At 50.2% G+C, this 16,017-nt stretch overlaps 1 protein-coding gene across 5 annotated transcripts in view; it reads left to right on the top strand.

The window, feature by feature from the left end:
* Positions 1–16,017, top strand: part of KDM2A (lysine demethylase 2A) — a 33,687-nt gene that overhangs the window by 12,796 nt on the left and 4,874 nt on the right. For all 5 annotated transcript variants that reach the window (XM_085224016.1, XM_085224017.1, XM_085224020.1 and 2 more), the window contains 12 exons: positions 583–629; positions 998–1,176; positions 2,521–2,627; positions 3,243–3,336; positions 5,860–6,013; positions 7,423–7,538; positions 8,352–8,478; positions 9,721–10,136; positions 14,398–14,481; positions 14,925–15,191; positions 15,403–15,534; positions 15,620–15,709. In XM_085224016.1, the coding sequence (XP_085080142.1) occupies positions 583–629; positions 998–1,176; positions 2,521–2,627; positions 3,243–3,336; positions 5,860–6,013; positions 7,423–7,538; positions 8,352–8,478; positions 9,721–10,136; positions 14,398–14,481; positions 14,925–15,191; positions 15,403–15,534; positions 15,620–15,709 (1,813 nt within the window). The remainder of the gene's footprint in view (positions 1–582; positions 630–997; positions 1,177–2,520; positions 2,628–3,242; positions 3,337–5,859; positions 6,014–7,422; positions 7,539–8,351; positions 8,479–9,720; positions 10,137–14,397; positions 14,482–14,924; positions 15,192–15,402; positions 15,535–15,619; positions 15,710–16,017) is intronic.

The following is a 16,017-nucleotide window of genomic DNA, read 5'->3' as shown; positions in this document are numbered from 1 at the left end:
CCTCAACTAGCTATATGAGAATGGACAATAGATAATGGAGTGCATGGTACACTGTGCTGTGATGAATATGTGAAGAAATGGTGCCAGGCTTAGTTTTAATAGCTGGCTGACTTGGGAGGGCACATATTTGGTACTGAGGGTTACAGTGTGGGTGAAACAGGATTCCCTTGAGCTTCCAGTTATTTCTCTGGGTCTGGAGCTGCTTGAATGACTGCCTGCCTGCCCATTGTGCTTGTGACAGAAGCATTTGTGTAGATACAGTCAGAGTAGTTCTGTTGTGTTACTGAGTATACTGCTTCTACTAGTCTAATTGTCTCCCTTGTATTGGGACAACCCATGCAAAGAGTCTTTAAAATGAGAGTTGGGATTGCTTAGTTCATTTGCCATATCCTGTTCACAAATCACTCTTGCTTACCCAGCCTTGTGCCGCTAGAGACCTATACGCGTGGTCCTTGTCTATATCCTCACCTACACCCGTCAGACAAAAAAGCACAGTGGGGCTGAGAAGAGGTTACAGGTGGGAAGAGTATGCAAACAGAAGTGCTTCATGAATTTTTTTTTAGCAAGGTGTTTGTCCTGCAGGATGCCAGATCCGGACTTCAGCGTGAACGATGTGCGACTGTGTGTTGGTGAGTGTCTCTCATTGTCCAGGAGCCACAATGAACATCACTTGCACCCTGGAATGATAGGGAGAAACTGAGAGTCACTGGGTGTATCAAAGCTAGAAGCCTGGTTTTGTGGCACCCCTAGTGCGCAGCTGGTTGAACCTGAGCCATACTTTGCCAGTGGATCACAGCATTTACCTGTTTGAGCAATCTAGTTTGTCCTGAAAACATCTGTTTTGATCTGGGCATGGAAGAAGATAAAGTTATGGGACAGGCAGAGACATTGCAGGCATGTGTGGGTGGGTTCTTTGAGGAAGTGCATCTAGAGCATCTCTTCTGGGAGGCCTATTGTGCATAGGAACAGCTCCAGTAACATTTGTCCACTCTGGCAGGGAGCCGGCGGATGGTGGATGTTATGGATGTAAACACACAGAGGGACATAGAGATGTCCATGGCACAGTGGGCACGCTACTATGAAACACCTGAAGCTGAACGGGAGAAACTTTACAATGTCATCAGCCTGGAGTTCAGCCACACCAAACTGGAGAACCTGGTGCAGAGACCTGCTACGGTCAGTGCAGTTCTTTCTGCAGGGATGTCCCTTCCCTTGTGCTTGCAGTCACTCTCAAAGTGCAGTCTAGTGCATGAGTACTAGGTACAGGAGAGGAGCTGTTCAGAGCATGCATGGGCTCAGCCAGGCCTGTGCTCTGGAAGCTGTTGGAGCTGGTTCTGTGCTTGACTTGGATCCAGAAACTGATCTCACAGTACACTGGGACTGTTAGGCCTCAGCTGTAGTGACCATGGTGCATGATTCTGCAGAGGACTACCTTGTTTGCTGTCTGTAATTAGAGAAATGGAAGTGATTTGCAAAGGAATAATTGGAGTAAAGTAAACTGTTCCTGCTGGCTGGATGTCAAGAACAGACACAGAGGTCAAACAAGCATCTGAATTTGGATAGAGAGGTGCAGTGTGCTGAGGCAGAATGGGGTTGCTATCTCTGAGCCTCTCAGAGTTGGCTGATCCAGTTGTCTCTTTGATACTGGGTGCAGAGCCTTCAATGCCAACGAGGTCTAGAATCAGACAACAGCTCAGCAATGTTTGCTGCATTTTGAAAGAACAGCAAAATCTGGGGTGAAGCTTCATGGCTTGCTTGGAAACAACAGTTCTGTTAGGATAACACCCTGGTGTCTGACTGCAGAAGGTGGCGGGAAGTGTAGCTGATGTGAAGTGCTGAAGTCTCTGAGGGCAGAGAGTGCCCTGGGATAGGGCACAGCATTCTGTCTGTCTGGCAGGTGAAGAACCAGCTGACCCTACTGAAGTGTTACAAGTGGGGGGTATGTGAGGTGAATGTCCTGAACTCCATCTACACTCAGCAAAGAGAAACAGGCAGCTCTGAGGGCCACTTGTTTCTCTCTGCAAACTGCAGAGGGAGCCTGGATATTTGTGCTTGCTCTGACTCTGCTGAATCTGAGCAAGTGGTAGCCCATCCCTGCAGATACTGCCCAGCAGATGTTTTATGTAAGCCCAGTGTATAGCAGTTTCTGGTTGACTCCCTAAGTGGAAGAGCAACATTCCATGCTGTTCTTGTGATCTTGCCATGGTGTTTGCTGATGAAATTCATTCAGAGGCTCACTAGCATGAGAACAGCTGATGTCAAATGCTTTACATGTAGGATTGCAGTGGGGGCACAAGAAAAGTTGCTGAGGTGTGCAGGAGCCAAAATGGGAGCGTTGTGGCCATTCAGCTAAAAGCAGAGGCCCTCCTTTCCTTCCTAGGTCCCAGAGTTTGTTGTGGTTATGCTCTGAACTAAGCTTGCTGATAGCCTGTGTACAGCACCACAGTAGTTTTGATAGTCCAGTGCAGGAGTGTCGTGCCACTTTCATTTATACTCATGTCTCTCACTTTTCTGCTGCAGGTGGATTTGATTGACTGGGTTGATAATATGTGGCCCAGGCACCTGAAGGAGAGTCAGACAGAGTCCACAAATGCTATTCTAGAGATGCAGTATCCGAAAGTGCAGAAGTAAGTGACTTGTTTTGTTGCCTACCACCATTGGCATAGCTCAGGATCTCTTGCAAGAAATCAGCCCAAGGGAGAAGCAGTTTGTTCCAAGGGGCGGGGGGAGGTACAGCTGTGCCGCCCTGCGCCCCTTCTACCCCATTTATTTTAGCAAGTAATAACTCTATTAATAACTGTGTAATTAGTTATTAAAGCCTGTGCCACGTGCTGTGTGGAAGGGTGGTCATGTCACCTTGAGGAACTTGCTGCACTTTGAGGAAGCTCTTGGTGCTTGCTGCTTTGAGGCAACTGGAGTCCCGAGTTGTGAAGTGCTGCCCATCCTTCCCTGTAGGACAAACCTGTGGCTTGAGGGTTTCTAGAGCTGCTAAGTGAGTGAGAATGAAAGATCTCCTCTTGCCTGGACTAGATCTTCTTGCGGGGATGTAACAAATGTGAAGTGAGCTCTCCCACAGATCACATTCGTGCAGCTGAAGTGCTTAACACTGCAGCCATTGGTTTCAGGCAATGCACTGAGCTATTGGTTGGGGTTTTGGCAGCGTGTTCACTTTGAATACACTGTATTTATTTAAAAATGTGGATCGCCACCTGTTTTCACCTTCTCATCTTGGTTTCCACCAGGTACTGTCTGATGAGTGTCAAGGGCTGCTACACTGATTTCCATGTGGACTTTGGTGGTACTTCTGTGTGGTATCACATCCACAGAGGAGGAAAGGTAGGAGGACAGTCCCTGTTGGGAAAGGTGAAGGCGCTATAGAAGAGTGACTTTTAGTGTCGTCTTTTATTGATCCTTGAAGATGCAGGTCCCATACAGTGAATTTAGGTCTTTTCACCCTAAACTTGTTTATGTATGGCTCTTAGGAGTAGCTCAGGCACTCAGAGGTCCACCAGGCACAAGCTGAAAACCCATGCTGTAGAGATGATGCTGAGAAACTTTACAAAAGGCTGGATGGTATAGAGTATAATGACCCCATTCATCCAGTGCCTTAGGTTTCTGAGGGATCATTTGGCTACATGACTGAGCAACTCTTGGTGTGGTGCAAACAATAACTCTGGAAGGAGCAACAACCAAAAGAAAAATACCTGAAGATGAATGAGAGCCTCCTAAAGCTTAACTGTCCATAGATTTTTTGAATAGCCAACAGATGTGTGAGGGTGTCACCTTAAAACATTAAGTGATTTCAAAAGTAGAAGCTTTCAAACTGAAAGTGAGGGACAGGCTTTTTTTTTTTTTTTTTTGTGAGTAGTTCTGAACTGGGACTCTTCAGTCTGGGGAAGAGGAGGCTGAGGGAAGACCTTATTACTTTCTTCAAATACCTGAAAGGTCACTGCAGCAAGAGCGGGGCTGGTCTCTTCTCACTGGTGACAGGATGAGGAGAAATGGCCTCAGGTTGCACCAGGGAGATTTAGGTTGGATATCAGGGAAAAACTTTACAGAAAAGGTTGTTAAGCACTGGAATAGTGCTTCCTAGGGAGGTGGTTGAGTCACCATTTAAATAGTGTTTAAAAACCATTTGGATGTGGCGCTCAGGGACGTGACTTAGCAGAGGGTTGTTAGTTAGGACAGTATGGTTAGGTTATGGTTGGACTTGATGATTTTGAAGGTCTTTTTCAACCTGAGTGATTCTATGATTCTGTGATTCTGACAGTGTCAAGCAGGTGTGAGCTGCTTGTCTGTAATCATTTTCTGTAGCTGAATCAGTCCAAGACTTGAAAACTGAACCCCAGTTCTGTTGAGATAAAGTTCACTAGGTTACAAATTTTGTGCACAGTTTGCTTCCTGGTTGGTTGTTTCCAATCAGAGTCAAGCAGGGATTTCTCTATGCCAGGTATCCCTTACTCCAGTTTGACATTGTATGTGGGCCTGGTTTGAAGGAAGCCCGTCTGGAGGGGAAAGTGGAAAGGTGCCAGTTCTCTCTCCTGTCCTCAGCAGGGTGAATTGTACCTTAAGCTCTGCTTATAGTTGGATGTGTTGTGTCTCTTCTTTTCACTTTCAGAGAAGAGATCTGTAGAAATTCAGATGCTGTAACACTGAAGGAGCTAGCTAATGCGAAGTCAAATGCCCTAGCTGGCTCTTCATCTACCATAGAGAGTTATGTTCAGCAAGTTAAACTTAAATGACACCAAGTCCTTGCTGGGAGCAAATCCCCTTCAGTAGCCATTGGCTGGATGTGCCCATTGTCACTGATACAGTCTGTGCTTCAGCGGTACTGCTATAAAGCATGGAAAAGCTTGTGTTTAAATTTTTGCTAGCTGCTGTTGTCAACTGTACTATAGTTAAGGAAACTTTGCACTGCTCCTCAGGGGAACAACACAGCAGACTCAACATTGTATGAGTGAATTGGTGCAGTCAGAGCAGAGAAATCTGATGGTAGCTCAGCATGCCATATAAGCAAAACAAATATCATATAGTGCAGAATTTATCAAAGGCAGGCCTCACCTCTGTTGCCCAGTGAAATGCACCCAGCTGCTAAACTTAGCCCTTGAGAGCAACTGGATATTCCTGGAGCTTCTGGTTAAAGCCATCGATCATCTAGGGCTGAATTCATTAAGGATCTTCTGCAGTGGGAAGAAACTGGTTAAATGGACAGCTACTGGGAAACTATACTATCCCATCTTTCTCTACTGACTTGAGCTGGGTTAAGTGATAGCAACAAACTGTCCCTCCTGAAGAATCTGGGCTTTCAACGTACTTCTCCTTGCAAAGGAGTTGTAGCTGCCAGACTCCCCCATAATTCTGATTTGTGGCTCCACTGATTTCTCATAAGACAAGCTACAGTGTCTGAAGACCCTAGTAGAGGGGTTGATATTTACTGGCCAACCTGTACTGTGCAAAGGCTGAGAAATGCAAATCTCTAGTTCATCTGTGGCTCTGAATAACATATCATTCAGAAAGAGACAAGTAAATATCTCTTGTTTCAGTGCTCTCGTCTTTAGTTGGCTTTATGTCTGTTTACAATGACTTTGTAAATAATGCCTTACATTGCATCCCAGGCTCGGTCTAGGAATGATGCTTGGTGCATTGGGGAGGAAGACCCTTGTTCAGTGGCTTGCTCTCTCAGATGGGGCAGCTGCTTTGATCACTTGACTGGAGTTTTCTGCAGGTCTGCATCCTCTGTGGGTAGGAAGAGGAGGATGTCTGGATATTTGGGGAGGGAGCAAGACAAGTTTTGAAGAAGCAAAGGATGGTCAGTAGCTACTAACAGTACAGTGACTTATGTGTTTTCTTTACTTGCAGATCTTCTGGTTGATCCCTCCTACACCCCAGAATCTGGAGCTCTATGAAAACTGGCTTCTCTCAGGGAAGCAGGGAGACATATTTCTTGGGGATAGAGTGTCAGAGTGTCAGCGCATCGAGCTGAAGCAGGGCTATACGTTTGTCATCCCCTCAGGTACTGCAGGTTGGGCAGTTGCATCTTTTCTTCTGCCAGGTTTGTGGCAAAGGAACTCCTGAGAGATGAGCAGAATCAGGACAGACAAAATTTCTCTTTCTCCTTCATGAGCAGAAGAGAGGGCAATGTTATGTGGCTCTGTTCTCTTGCTTGTGGCTCTCAAAACATGACTTTCATGGTACTGCAGATTCAACACAGGTGTCCAAAAGGCTCTGTCTGTCTTTCATCACAAAAGGAGGCTTTCCCAAAGCCCATCACAGTGACATCCTAAGCCTGACTTGGTTAAGCAAGCAGAACGAATGGGAGTGCATGAGCAGTGTCTTGCATGCACGACCAGTGCAGTGCTGTGCTAGAAAACAGCAAAGGTGGAAAAGACGGAGTGCAGAGTTGGGTAAAACAGCAGTCTGAGTTAATTGTTGGCAGGAGCTGGCTCACAGCCTTTTAGGGCTGTGATTTAGACCTGGGATGTCTGTAAAATGCCCTAGCAGTAGAGAATACTCTCTTGTAAGGAGAAGATGATTGGACCCCTTGCAAGGAATCCCTTTCAAGGCTTCTAATAGAACTGCCACATAAAAGTTAGGTCCATCAGGCTGTCTCAGATGGCAAAAACTGTTGTAACCTGCTGTTTCCTGTAACAGTAGTGCAGGAATTAGCTGTGTTGTATACACATGTTCCTGCTTCTGCTGTAAGCTACAGGAACAGAAAACAGCAGAGGTTGCACAAGTGACTCAAGTCATGGTGTCTTGACTTTTTGCCCTAAGGGAATGCTGGGATCTACAAAATGTTGGACTTGTCTGGATTAACCTCTGAGACAATGGAACTGGGACTTGATTTACTTTGAGGTTTTTTTCCATTGTTAAATAAACTGTGAAAGACTGTTCTTGATGCTGCTGATGTTTTTAAGTATAATGCAACTAGGAAGAAACTGACAGAGAAACTGGAATTACAAAAAGTTGTGGAGGGGAGGTAGATACTGGCACGCTCGCTACCTTGGGAAGATGAATTTAGGTGTGTCTCTGCCTCTAGCTCTTAGATGGGTAAAATGAGCTGAGTATTGAGTGATTCAGTAGTGATGTTTTGTGAGGATTAGACATTGCTGTGCTAATGCAAGGGTCAGCCTTCATCAAAGAGTTGGGATGTGGATGGTCCACTCCTCCTTCCTCTGCTGCTAGCTCTGGCTGATGTGACAGGTCGATAGCTAATCTGTTAACAGCTGACCTAGGTATGGTTTAAAGCCTAACAATCAGAGTAAGCCTAGCTGAGCAGTGTGGAAGTTATGCAGTTTTGAGAGCCCTTCTCCAAAAAATGCAGTTGGTAAGCAATTTCAAAGGAATTGGTAGGGATTTAAGTAGTTGTGAAACTGAGTCCTTATTCACTCAGTAGAACTCTTCAAACTCTTTATCCCAAAGGTTGGATCCATGCTGTGTACACTCCCATGGACACACTGGTTTTTGGAGGCAACTTCTTGCACAGCTTCAACATCCCTATGCAGCTCCGGATCTACAGCATTGAAGACCGCACACGGGTGAGGAGAGCTGGGAGGAAGCAGCCTCCTAGGGTGGCAGGGAGGGTACAGGAGCAGTGGTGTGCAAGCAGGCAAGCTGCATCTCACCCTGTGACAGATTGCTGGAACTCCCCTGCTAGATATGCAGGAAGGAGCTTGGGTGAGGGACAGACTGTAGCACGTTAGGGCTTGCTGTGTTCCTTTATGCTACCTCAAGTCTGATGTCAGGCATCCCAAGGGGTTGGAAGTATTGCAGAGAGTGTGGTGGAGATCTCCCCTGGTAAAGCAGACAGGAAGGAGGAAGGCTGCAGCAGGTCTTCAGGAATGCATCCAAGCACGATGCCTTTGCCCTTAGCCATTGCTCTTGTTTGATGTTGATCCTAGACTTTAATGTGATAAAGATGGCTGAAAAAAAAAGAAGCCTCCCAGAAAACTCAAGCCAAGAATGCTGTTGACAAGTGGGTGCTCTCCCTTGTTTCTTGTGGAGATGTGGCTCCTGCAGAGAAGCCTTGGGACAACCATGGGCTGTGGCATCTGCTGCTCTCCTGTGCTAAGGAGAGGGAGGCCTGTGAGGGAAGCACAGTGGAGAGCTGCAATCCTAACAAAAACAAAGGAAATGTTAATGACTTGCAAGTGAAAACTACCTGGTGTCTGCTCCACCTGGCCTTTGCTCTCCTTCCACATGGAGAATGACATCTGGCATGGATGCTGCTATTACACATGTACATGCATTTCCTGCCTTTCAGGAGGGGATTGGGCTTGCTCAAGGCAGCACAGCAGTCTGCAGCCCTGTGCAGAAGGCAGTCTGAACTGATCCTCTTCCCTTTTCTGCAGGTCCCAAACAAGTTTCGTTATCCCTTCTATTATGAGATGTGTTGGTACGTGCTGGAGCGCTATGTCTACTGCATCACCAGCCGCTCACATCTCACCAAGGACTTCCAGAAGGAATCACTCAGCATGGGTGAGCTCCTCTCCAGCCCCTGTTCCTTCTCACATGCTGCTGCAGGTCTGTGTGGCAGGTAGGGAGGGCTGTGCGGGATAGAACTCAGGACCCTCAATTCCTCCATTTTACAAAGTGGTTTCTCTGTGTGTTTCCTCTCATTTCCCTGTCTGCCGTACTGAGCAATCAGAGGGTAGACTGCTTCCTCCTTTGCTCCTGTGTCAGGCCAGGCTCCTTGCAGCTGCAGAACCAGCAGACCAGTTCCTGGCCTTGCTCATACATGCAAAACCTGTTACAGAAGAGGGGAGGGATGCTGTGGTAGCCGCACCTTGCTGTGGGGCTGTAATGCTTTCTTGCTGATCAGGGCCTTCCTGCATGCAGAGTTTGAAGAGCTTTGTCAGATGGTCTTTAAGAGAGTCTCTCACAAAAGAGATGATTGGCCTCCTTAAGGCTTCTGCAGCAGTTTAGGAGGTTATTTGTTATGGATACCTTTCTTGAGACTTGGAAAGAGCTGGATAGCCTCTGCCTAAGGGCCCTGAAAAAATCTGTCCTCACTCCTCGGACAGGATCTAGATGCCCATGACTGGATACTTTTCTCATGGCCAAAGCCTTCTGGGGATATTGGAGAATCACTTCCAGCTATTTTTAGGCTCAGAGGAGGGTGCTTTTTCATGTACAGTCAGGCTCAGAGACCTTGTGGTCATCTGGAAAGCCCACATCCCCTGCCTCCCATCAGGAGGGCAGGATTGAGGTTCCAGGTCCCACCCAAGACCAGATGGCAGGAGATTCCAAGCCCTCTCAAAATAAATCGGCACTTCAGCTCTGCTGTCCTCTCCTGGAAGAGGTTTCCCACATCCTGTGCCTGGTCATCCACAGAGTGACTGGGAGTAGGAAGGGGTTTTGCTTTTCCTTTCTAGCAGCCATGTGCACCATCCTTTTTCTGATCTTGTCCCATTTATATCTGTTGTGACAGTAATACGCTTCACTGGTGATCTGTCTCACCATACTAAAGGTATAGGAATTATGAACGTCCATCTTAAGTTTGTTAAAAACAATTGCTTTTCAGTTATTTTCATTACAGGTAAGGACAGTTCGTGTAGATCCCCCAAAGTTTGGAATTCATTTAAGGAACTTCTGAACAAGACTTTAAGAAATAGCTAATTAAATCTGGATAAATCCTGAGGGGATTCCTTTAAAGATTGAATGTTTCCTGTGACCAGTTGGCCACTGGGATCTTGTCTCATGCTTTCTCTTTCATGGCAGACATGGAGCTGAGCTCCTCAGACTCAGTAAACATGGAGGAAGAGGAGGAGGAAGAGGAGGATGCAGCAGGAAAGGAACCAAGGAGACCAATCACAAGACGGTCTGTTCTTACCAGCCCTGTAGCCAATGGTGCCAACATGGACTATGACGAACTGGGCAGGAGCTGCCGGAGCAGCCTGCCAGCTCTGAAAAAGAGCCCATCTGTAGACTCCTCTGACTCTAGCCGGGGCTCCCAGAATGGCCAGGCCTGGGAGCTACATGGTGGCAGTCCACGCAAGAGCAGGAGGGTGCACCTGACACAGTTCGAGCTGGAGGGGCTGCGCTGCCTGGTAGACAAGCTAGAGTCACTCCCTCTACACAAGAAGTGTGTTCCCACCGGCATTGAGGACGAGGATGCTCTCATTGCTGATGTCAAGGTACGTAGGCTTGGGAGCACCACTTGTGACACTGCTCTCTGGATGAGTTTGTTTGCTGGTGTATCAGATGAAAACTCCACACCCTCCCCCCCCTTCCCCAATGAGGAATCCATTTGCATTCATGGTCTTAAACTAGTCATGGGGTATTGCATCTGCAGGTTTCTTCTTTCCATTAGGTAAGGCTAATGCGCTAATAATGTTGCACCAGCTGATGCTTCAGGACAGCCCTGACTTGGATTTTGGCTGGGCCCTGTGTGGGTCCCTTATGGGTGCCAGAGCTCATTTGCAGTGTGGTTTGTGTCATGTTCTGACTCTGGCTTCCTTGGGCTGTTGGATGCTGTGATAGTTGGAGTGCCTTGTCTTGGGTAGAATTGTCTGTGATTCTTTGGGTTGTTCACACAAGATGTTGATCCTGGTTTATATGGGAGTCTTTGTCCAGCTTTACACCCTATGCTATATCTGATTGATTTTGCTGCCTCTGTGTATCATAAAATCATAGAATATTCAAAATTGGAGGTGAATCACAGAGGTCGTGGAGTCCACCTCCTTGGTGTTTTAGCCTTTTCAGTTTTGAAGTGAGAATTTCAGCCTGTATTCTGTGCAAAATCCATCTTAGTTCCTTAATCCACAGTTACTTCCCGTTCCTTCTCTTCCTGGCAGTGACCTGCTCAGTTGCCTGTACCAAAGCTGACAGCCAAATGCAGCCATAGGAGCACCCTGCTCCTTGTTGTTCCTTTTCCAGGGGCAGTCTCCAGACTTTGTGGGGCATTTGGTAATCTGTTCTGTGCTGGGGGCAACAGCATGCAGCCTGTGGTCCTAACTGACCCCATGGCTTGTAGATGTCGGAGACACTTGGCCACAGGAGCCTGGTAGCACTCCCTATTAGGGACTGCAGGTCTTCTTTCCCCTGGGTTTTTCAAGTTTGCAGCATGCATGTCCGAGCCACCATGCCCCTGCCTGGATTGTACAATGCTCTAGAGAAATATCAGCTGTGAGCAGGTTTCTCCCTTGGGAATCATAGTGGTCCTGACCAGACGGAATGTCCCAGCACACTTTCAGCTGTATTCTAATAGCCTGTGTCCCTAGGCACAGATCTGGCAAACTGCCTTTCCTCACTGTCTCTTGTGTGGTGATGATGAGTCTCAGGGTGCCCGTGTGCTGGGTCATGTGGAGAAATGTGTTTTTGCATCCTGTCATGAGTTGAGCCCAGAGCTGTCACATGGTGGCACCTGACACTTTGGATATGACAAAGACCTGCTTCCTGCTCTGTGCTAAGAGGTCCTGTCTGTCCACTGAGACTCTGCAAAGCCATTCCTGAAAGGGCTGCATCAAGACTGTGAGCAGGAAGAGCTGCCTCTGTCTTCACCTTGACCTCTTAGCTTTGCCTGCATCCTTTGGACAGTTCCTGGCAACACTACATTGCTGCTATTTGCTCTACCGTAGCTTAAATGAGAGGGCCTGAAGGAATCCAAGTGACTGCTAGCATGAGAAATAAGGTTGACACATCTGGCACTGTTGTCTTGCTGAAAAAATCTCCATGAATTCAGTAATACTGTAGAATGGTTGGGTTGGAAGGTACATAAAAGCCCCACCAGCCTCACCCCTGCTATGGGTTGGTTGCCTGCCACCAACCAGATCAGGCTGTCTAGGGCCTATCCAGACTGGCCTTGAGCACCTCCAAGTGTATCACTGTCCATGGTCTGGTGAGAAGGATCATTGGCAAAGACGGGCATGTGAGAAATCCTATCACTTATGGTCTGCTCCTGCCTATCACTTTGGATCCCCATTCCTCTAAACCAGTAGAGGAACAGTCACAAACTAGTTGCATTTGGACTCTGCCTGGAGGTGTTGGAGCACCAGGCATGTACCTGGTGCAAGGTCTGCCCACATCAGAGCCATCACCTTGCTCTTCTGCCAGCGTTGTACTCTCCCGTCTGCTCTGTTTCTCCCATGGGTTACATCTGCCCAGAATGTTCCCCATGCTCTTCCATCCCTGTCTCTGGAGATCTGCCAGGTGGAATCTACGTTCCCAAGGCAGTTGGTGCTCATGTTGAAGAGAAGTGGCAATTGTGGCATCCTGCTGAAGCCCTTAGAGGAGTCACTCCATGGGTAGTCTGGTGCAGGGGTGAGGAATGGGCTGCTCCCACCAGATCTGGACAGTGAAGATCAGGCTGTGAGGCTCCCTGTGCTGGTATTATGGCTTTCACAGCACATCTGATGCTTCTCACACAGTAGACTGAGCTGAAGACCCCTTTGCTGTCCTTTCTGAGCAGAGGTGACCTCCACGTATGGTCCAACAGGCTTAGCATTGATGATGTGCTGGAAAAGCCCCCAAGCTGTGCTGCTGGTCTGAGCTCCCCATTGCACTGCAGCTGACCCTAGAGGGCATAGGGTGGTGATGGAGGTGGTGGTAGTCCTAGCACTGAGTCAGACAACAGAGCTAGGCAGAGCAGATAAAAGCTGCAGTTGCCTGCAGGAAGCCACAGGTCAGGCATGGGAGCGACTGCTTTCCCCTAGTGCTACTTTCGGGGACTTGTTAATGGCGGGGCACAAGGGTCTTGGAGAACTGGGGTGACCTTGCTGCGGGTCTGTCCTCCTCTAGTGCTGAGGTCACTGGTGCCTTTGGGGCCAGAGCTGCTCCCAAACTTGATGGTGATATGTTCGTGCCTCCAACTGGGAGGGCATGGGTGCATTCCCCGCATTCTGGGGCACTCCTCCCCTCACCTTGATTCGAGCCCTCTCTCCCTGCTCACGTCCAGCAAGAACCCGGAATCTGCTATGCAGGAGACAAAAGGAAGCTTTGGGGTGGCTCTCCCTTGACCTGGGGACATGGCCGCGTTCCTCCAGTTGCTGTGCTGCGGCGGGCGGGCGGTGGGCCACGTCGCCGGGCCCCTCTGCACCAATTGGCGCGGCGTAACCGCCGTGTCGCCCCTCCCGGCTCTGCAGCAGAATGGCTCTGCCCTCTGCTCGCTCGCTCTCTTTTTCTCTTCTGCCATCTTCCCGTTGCAAAGCATTGCTGGGAACCGCATGTGGGTGACGCAGCAGCATTGTTTCAGGCTCAGGAAACTGCCGCTACTGCCCAAGGGCTCGAGAGGAGCACGCGGCTGCCGGCGTGGCTGCTGGATGGAGCTGGGGAGGAGCCGGGGACGCTCGGGGCGGGGGGCGCGGGCGCACTTCTGGTCATGTCCCTGAGAGCTGTGGATCCGGCGCGGGGCCGCATAAGCTGAGCCGGCCCAGGCAAAAAGGGGAGGGGGGGACAGCCCTTGCCGTTTGGGCACCGAAACAAAGAGGGCTCGTCAAACTTCGCCTCGGAGTAGCAGCCGCTCCAGAAGCGCAAGGTCAGGCGATTGGCGGTGCATGCGGAACAGGGAGGGGACACGGGGACGCTCTGGGACTGCGGGGGGACCGGGGGCTCTGGAAGCTGGGGGTCCCTGCTTTCCTCCCACAGGCGCTTGGGCTTGCCTCTCCGCTTCCTGTCCTTGAGACGTGCAGCTGGGGGTCCCGTCCTCACTGCACCCTTGAACCCCCTGGGTTGGACCTACTGCCACCCCCCGCCACAGTTTCCTGCGCGTACCCACGTGTGTGAGCATGCACCCTTGGTCCCTGACCTTCTCTTTCGACCTGTGTCCAGGGACGGGGGGCTGGGAGGCAGAAGGGCTGCAGGCAGTGCACGGCTTCCTGTCTGAATCAGTGCGGGGTTGCAGTGTTGGAGCCAGTCCCTGAGGATAGGGATAGGGTTGCTACCCCTACCTGGCCACGGGAACCTGGCTAGAGGCTCCTGCTGGCGTGGCCATGGCAACACTACATAAATAAAGCACCTTTGCAGCAGGCATGTCTGGTAGGCAGAAGGCTCAACCTCCTTGGAGAACACAGGGTGCTCAGGGGATAACTCACAGTGGGGCACTGGGGTGCATGTCCTAAGGCTGTGGGATGGGGATGGGCCTGTATCTATCCACACCCCTGCAAATCCCATAGCATCTCTGGAGCTTGCTGCTCTCTCCCTGCCCCTGTGCAGGGCCTTGGGGCTGAAATGCAGTCAATGAAAGTGCTCATGCAGTCAGCTTGACAGAGCTTGTCTGGAATGTGGGGAGGGCTCGCTGCTGGTGGGCATGGGGAGAGCAGAGATCTTGCCAGTCTTTCCTGAGGCATCCTGGCCCTGGCATCTGCTCAGAGCCCACCTGGCTGGCAGGGGCATCATTCCACTCTCCTCACACTTGTCCTTTTTGTCTTTTGTGCTTCTCTTCCTCTCCCTTTCTATTAGCTGCTGCTAGAAGAATACGCAAACAGTGACCCCAAACTGGCACTTACAGGCATCCCCATTGTCCAGTGGCCCAAAAGAGACAAGGTAGGAGCTGTAAAGAGGACAGTGGGTGGCTATTCCTGGGGGAACCGTGTGTGGTTTGTCCAGTTCTCTGCCATGCTTCTGGGGCTTGGCAGCACTACCTCCATGCTGACCGGGGAGTGCTGCAGGGGCACAGCACAGGGCTCCATGGGCAGCCCCCAGTGTGCTGGTGTATGCCTTGTCTGGGGGGGATCTGTTGCGACTTCACAGGATACTTGTACTGCTCAAGGGCATAGGCCACTCCTCTGGGATAGAAGAGGTATTTGCATGCTGTGGGTATGGCATTCGCATGCTTGGTGCATCCACAGCTCTGTTCTCATGCTGGCTTTTTTAGCATATGCAGCATCGCGGCTGGTCCCAGAAGGATGCAGTGGGGTAGATGTCTGCTGTCCCATGGGGGGTACTGCCATCTGCCCACTTCAACTCCTTCCCTCTTCTATCCTTAGCTAAAGCTGCAGGCCCGGCTGAGAGTGCGCCTGCCCACCATACCCATCACCAAGCCTCACACGATGAAGCCAACCCCTCGCCCAACGCCCATCAGGCCCACAATGTCCCCCATTGTGTCAGGTGCCCGGCGGAGGCGTGTGCGCTGCCGGAAATGCAAGGCCTGCATGCAGGGCGAGTGTGGCATGTGCCACTACTGCAGGGACATGAAGAAGTTTGGCGGACCTGGTCGTATGAAGCAGTCCTGCATCCTCCGGCAGTGCTTAGCGGTGAGTTGTGGTATAATCCCATTCACCCAAGACTGCTGCAGTCCAGCAACAGTTCTGTGTGGCTGACCATGGTCAGGGAGAGGAGGGATTGGTCAAGGTTGGTGTCTGCAGGAAGGATTGGGTTCTTTTCCATTGTTTGGGTGGCAAGATGAGGAGGAGATGGAAAAGTTGTCCCACTCTGCCCTGGTTTCACCCCTGCTTTCCTTTGTAGCCCAGGCTGCCTCACTCGGTCACATGTGCGCTTTGTGGGGAGGTGGATCAGAATGAGGACTCACAAGACTTTGAGAAGAAGCTCATGGAGTGCTGCATCTGCAATGAGATTGTTCACCCTGGCTGCCTGCAGGTGAGCAGCAGTACTAGTGAGCGCTAGGACCAGCAGGGCTGGACTGTGGGGAAGGGTGCTGCTGACTGCCCTTTGTTCTTTGCAGATGGATGGGGAAGGGCTGCTCAATGATGAGCTCCCCAACTGCTGGGAATGTCCCAAATGCTACCAGGGTGACGACACAGAGAAGGGCCAGGTAGGAGGCAAGCTACACTGAGGCAGGGGAAGGCATTTGTCCTGTGTGTCCTGCTCTGGGTAAAGCAGGATTTGGGCCAGCCAGGGCATGGTAGTGACTCTGGAAGTGCATGGGCAGGGTTGTAGGGTGGGCTGGAGACTGGGGTACCCCAGCAGGCAGCGACCACGGTGCAATGCTGGGGTGAAGGAGCCTGTAGACCCTGCTGCAGCCTGGCCTCAGGGCTGACAACTGACATCTCCTGTTCTATCTCTGGCTCCCAGGGAGCCCGCTGGCATGCCAGAGCCAGGTTCCTGCAGAAACAGCAAGTG

Source organism: Meleagris gallopavo, chromosome 5 (genome assembly GCF_905368555.1).
Source record: "Meleagris gallopavo chromosome 5, MGAL_WU_HG_1.1, whole genome shotgun sequence".
Lineage (NCBI taxonomy): Eukaryota > Metazoa > Chordata > Aves > Galliformes > Phasianidae > Meleagris > Meleagris gallopavo.
The sequence above is the reverse complement of the archived record's forward strand: the minus strand, read 5'-3'. Positions and strand labels throughout refer to the sequence as shown.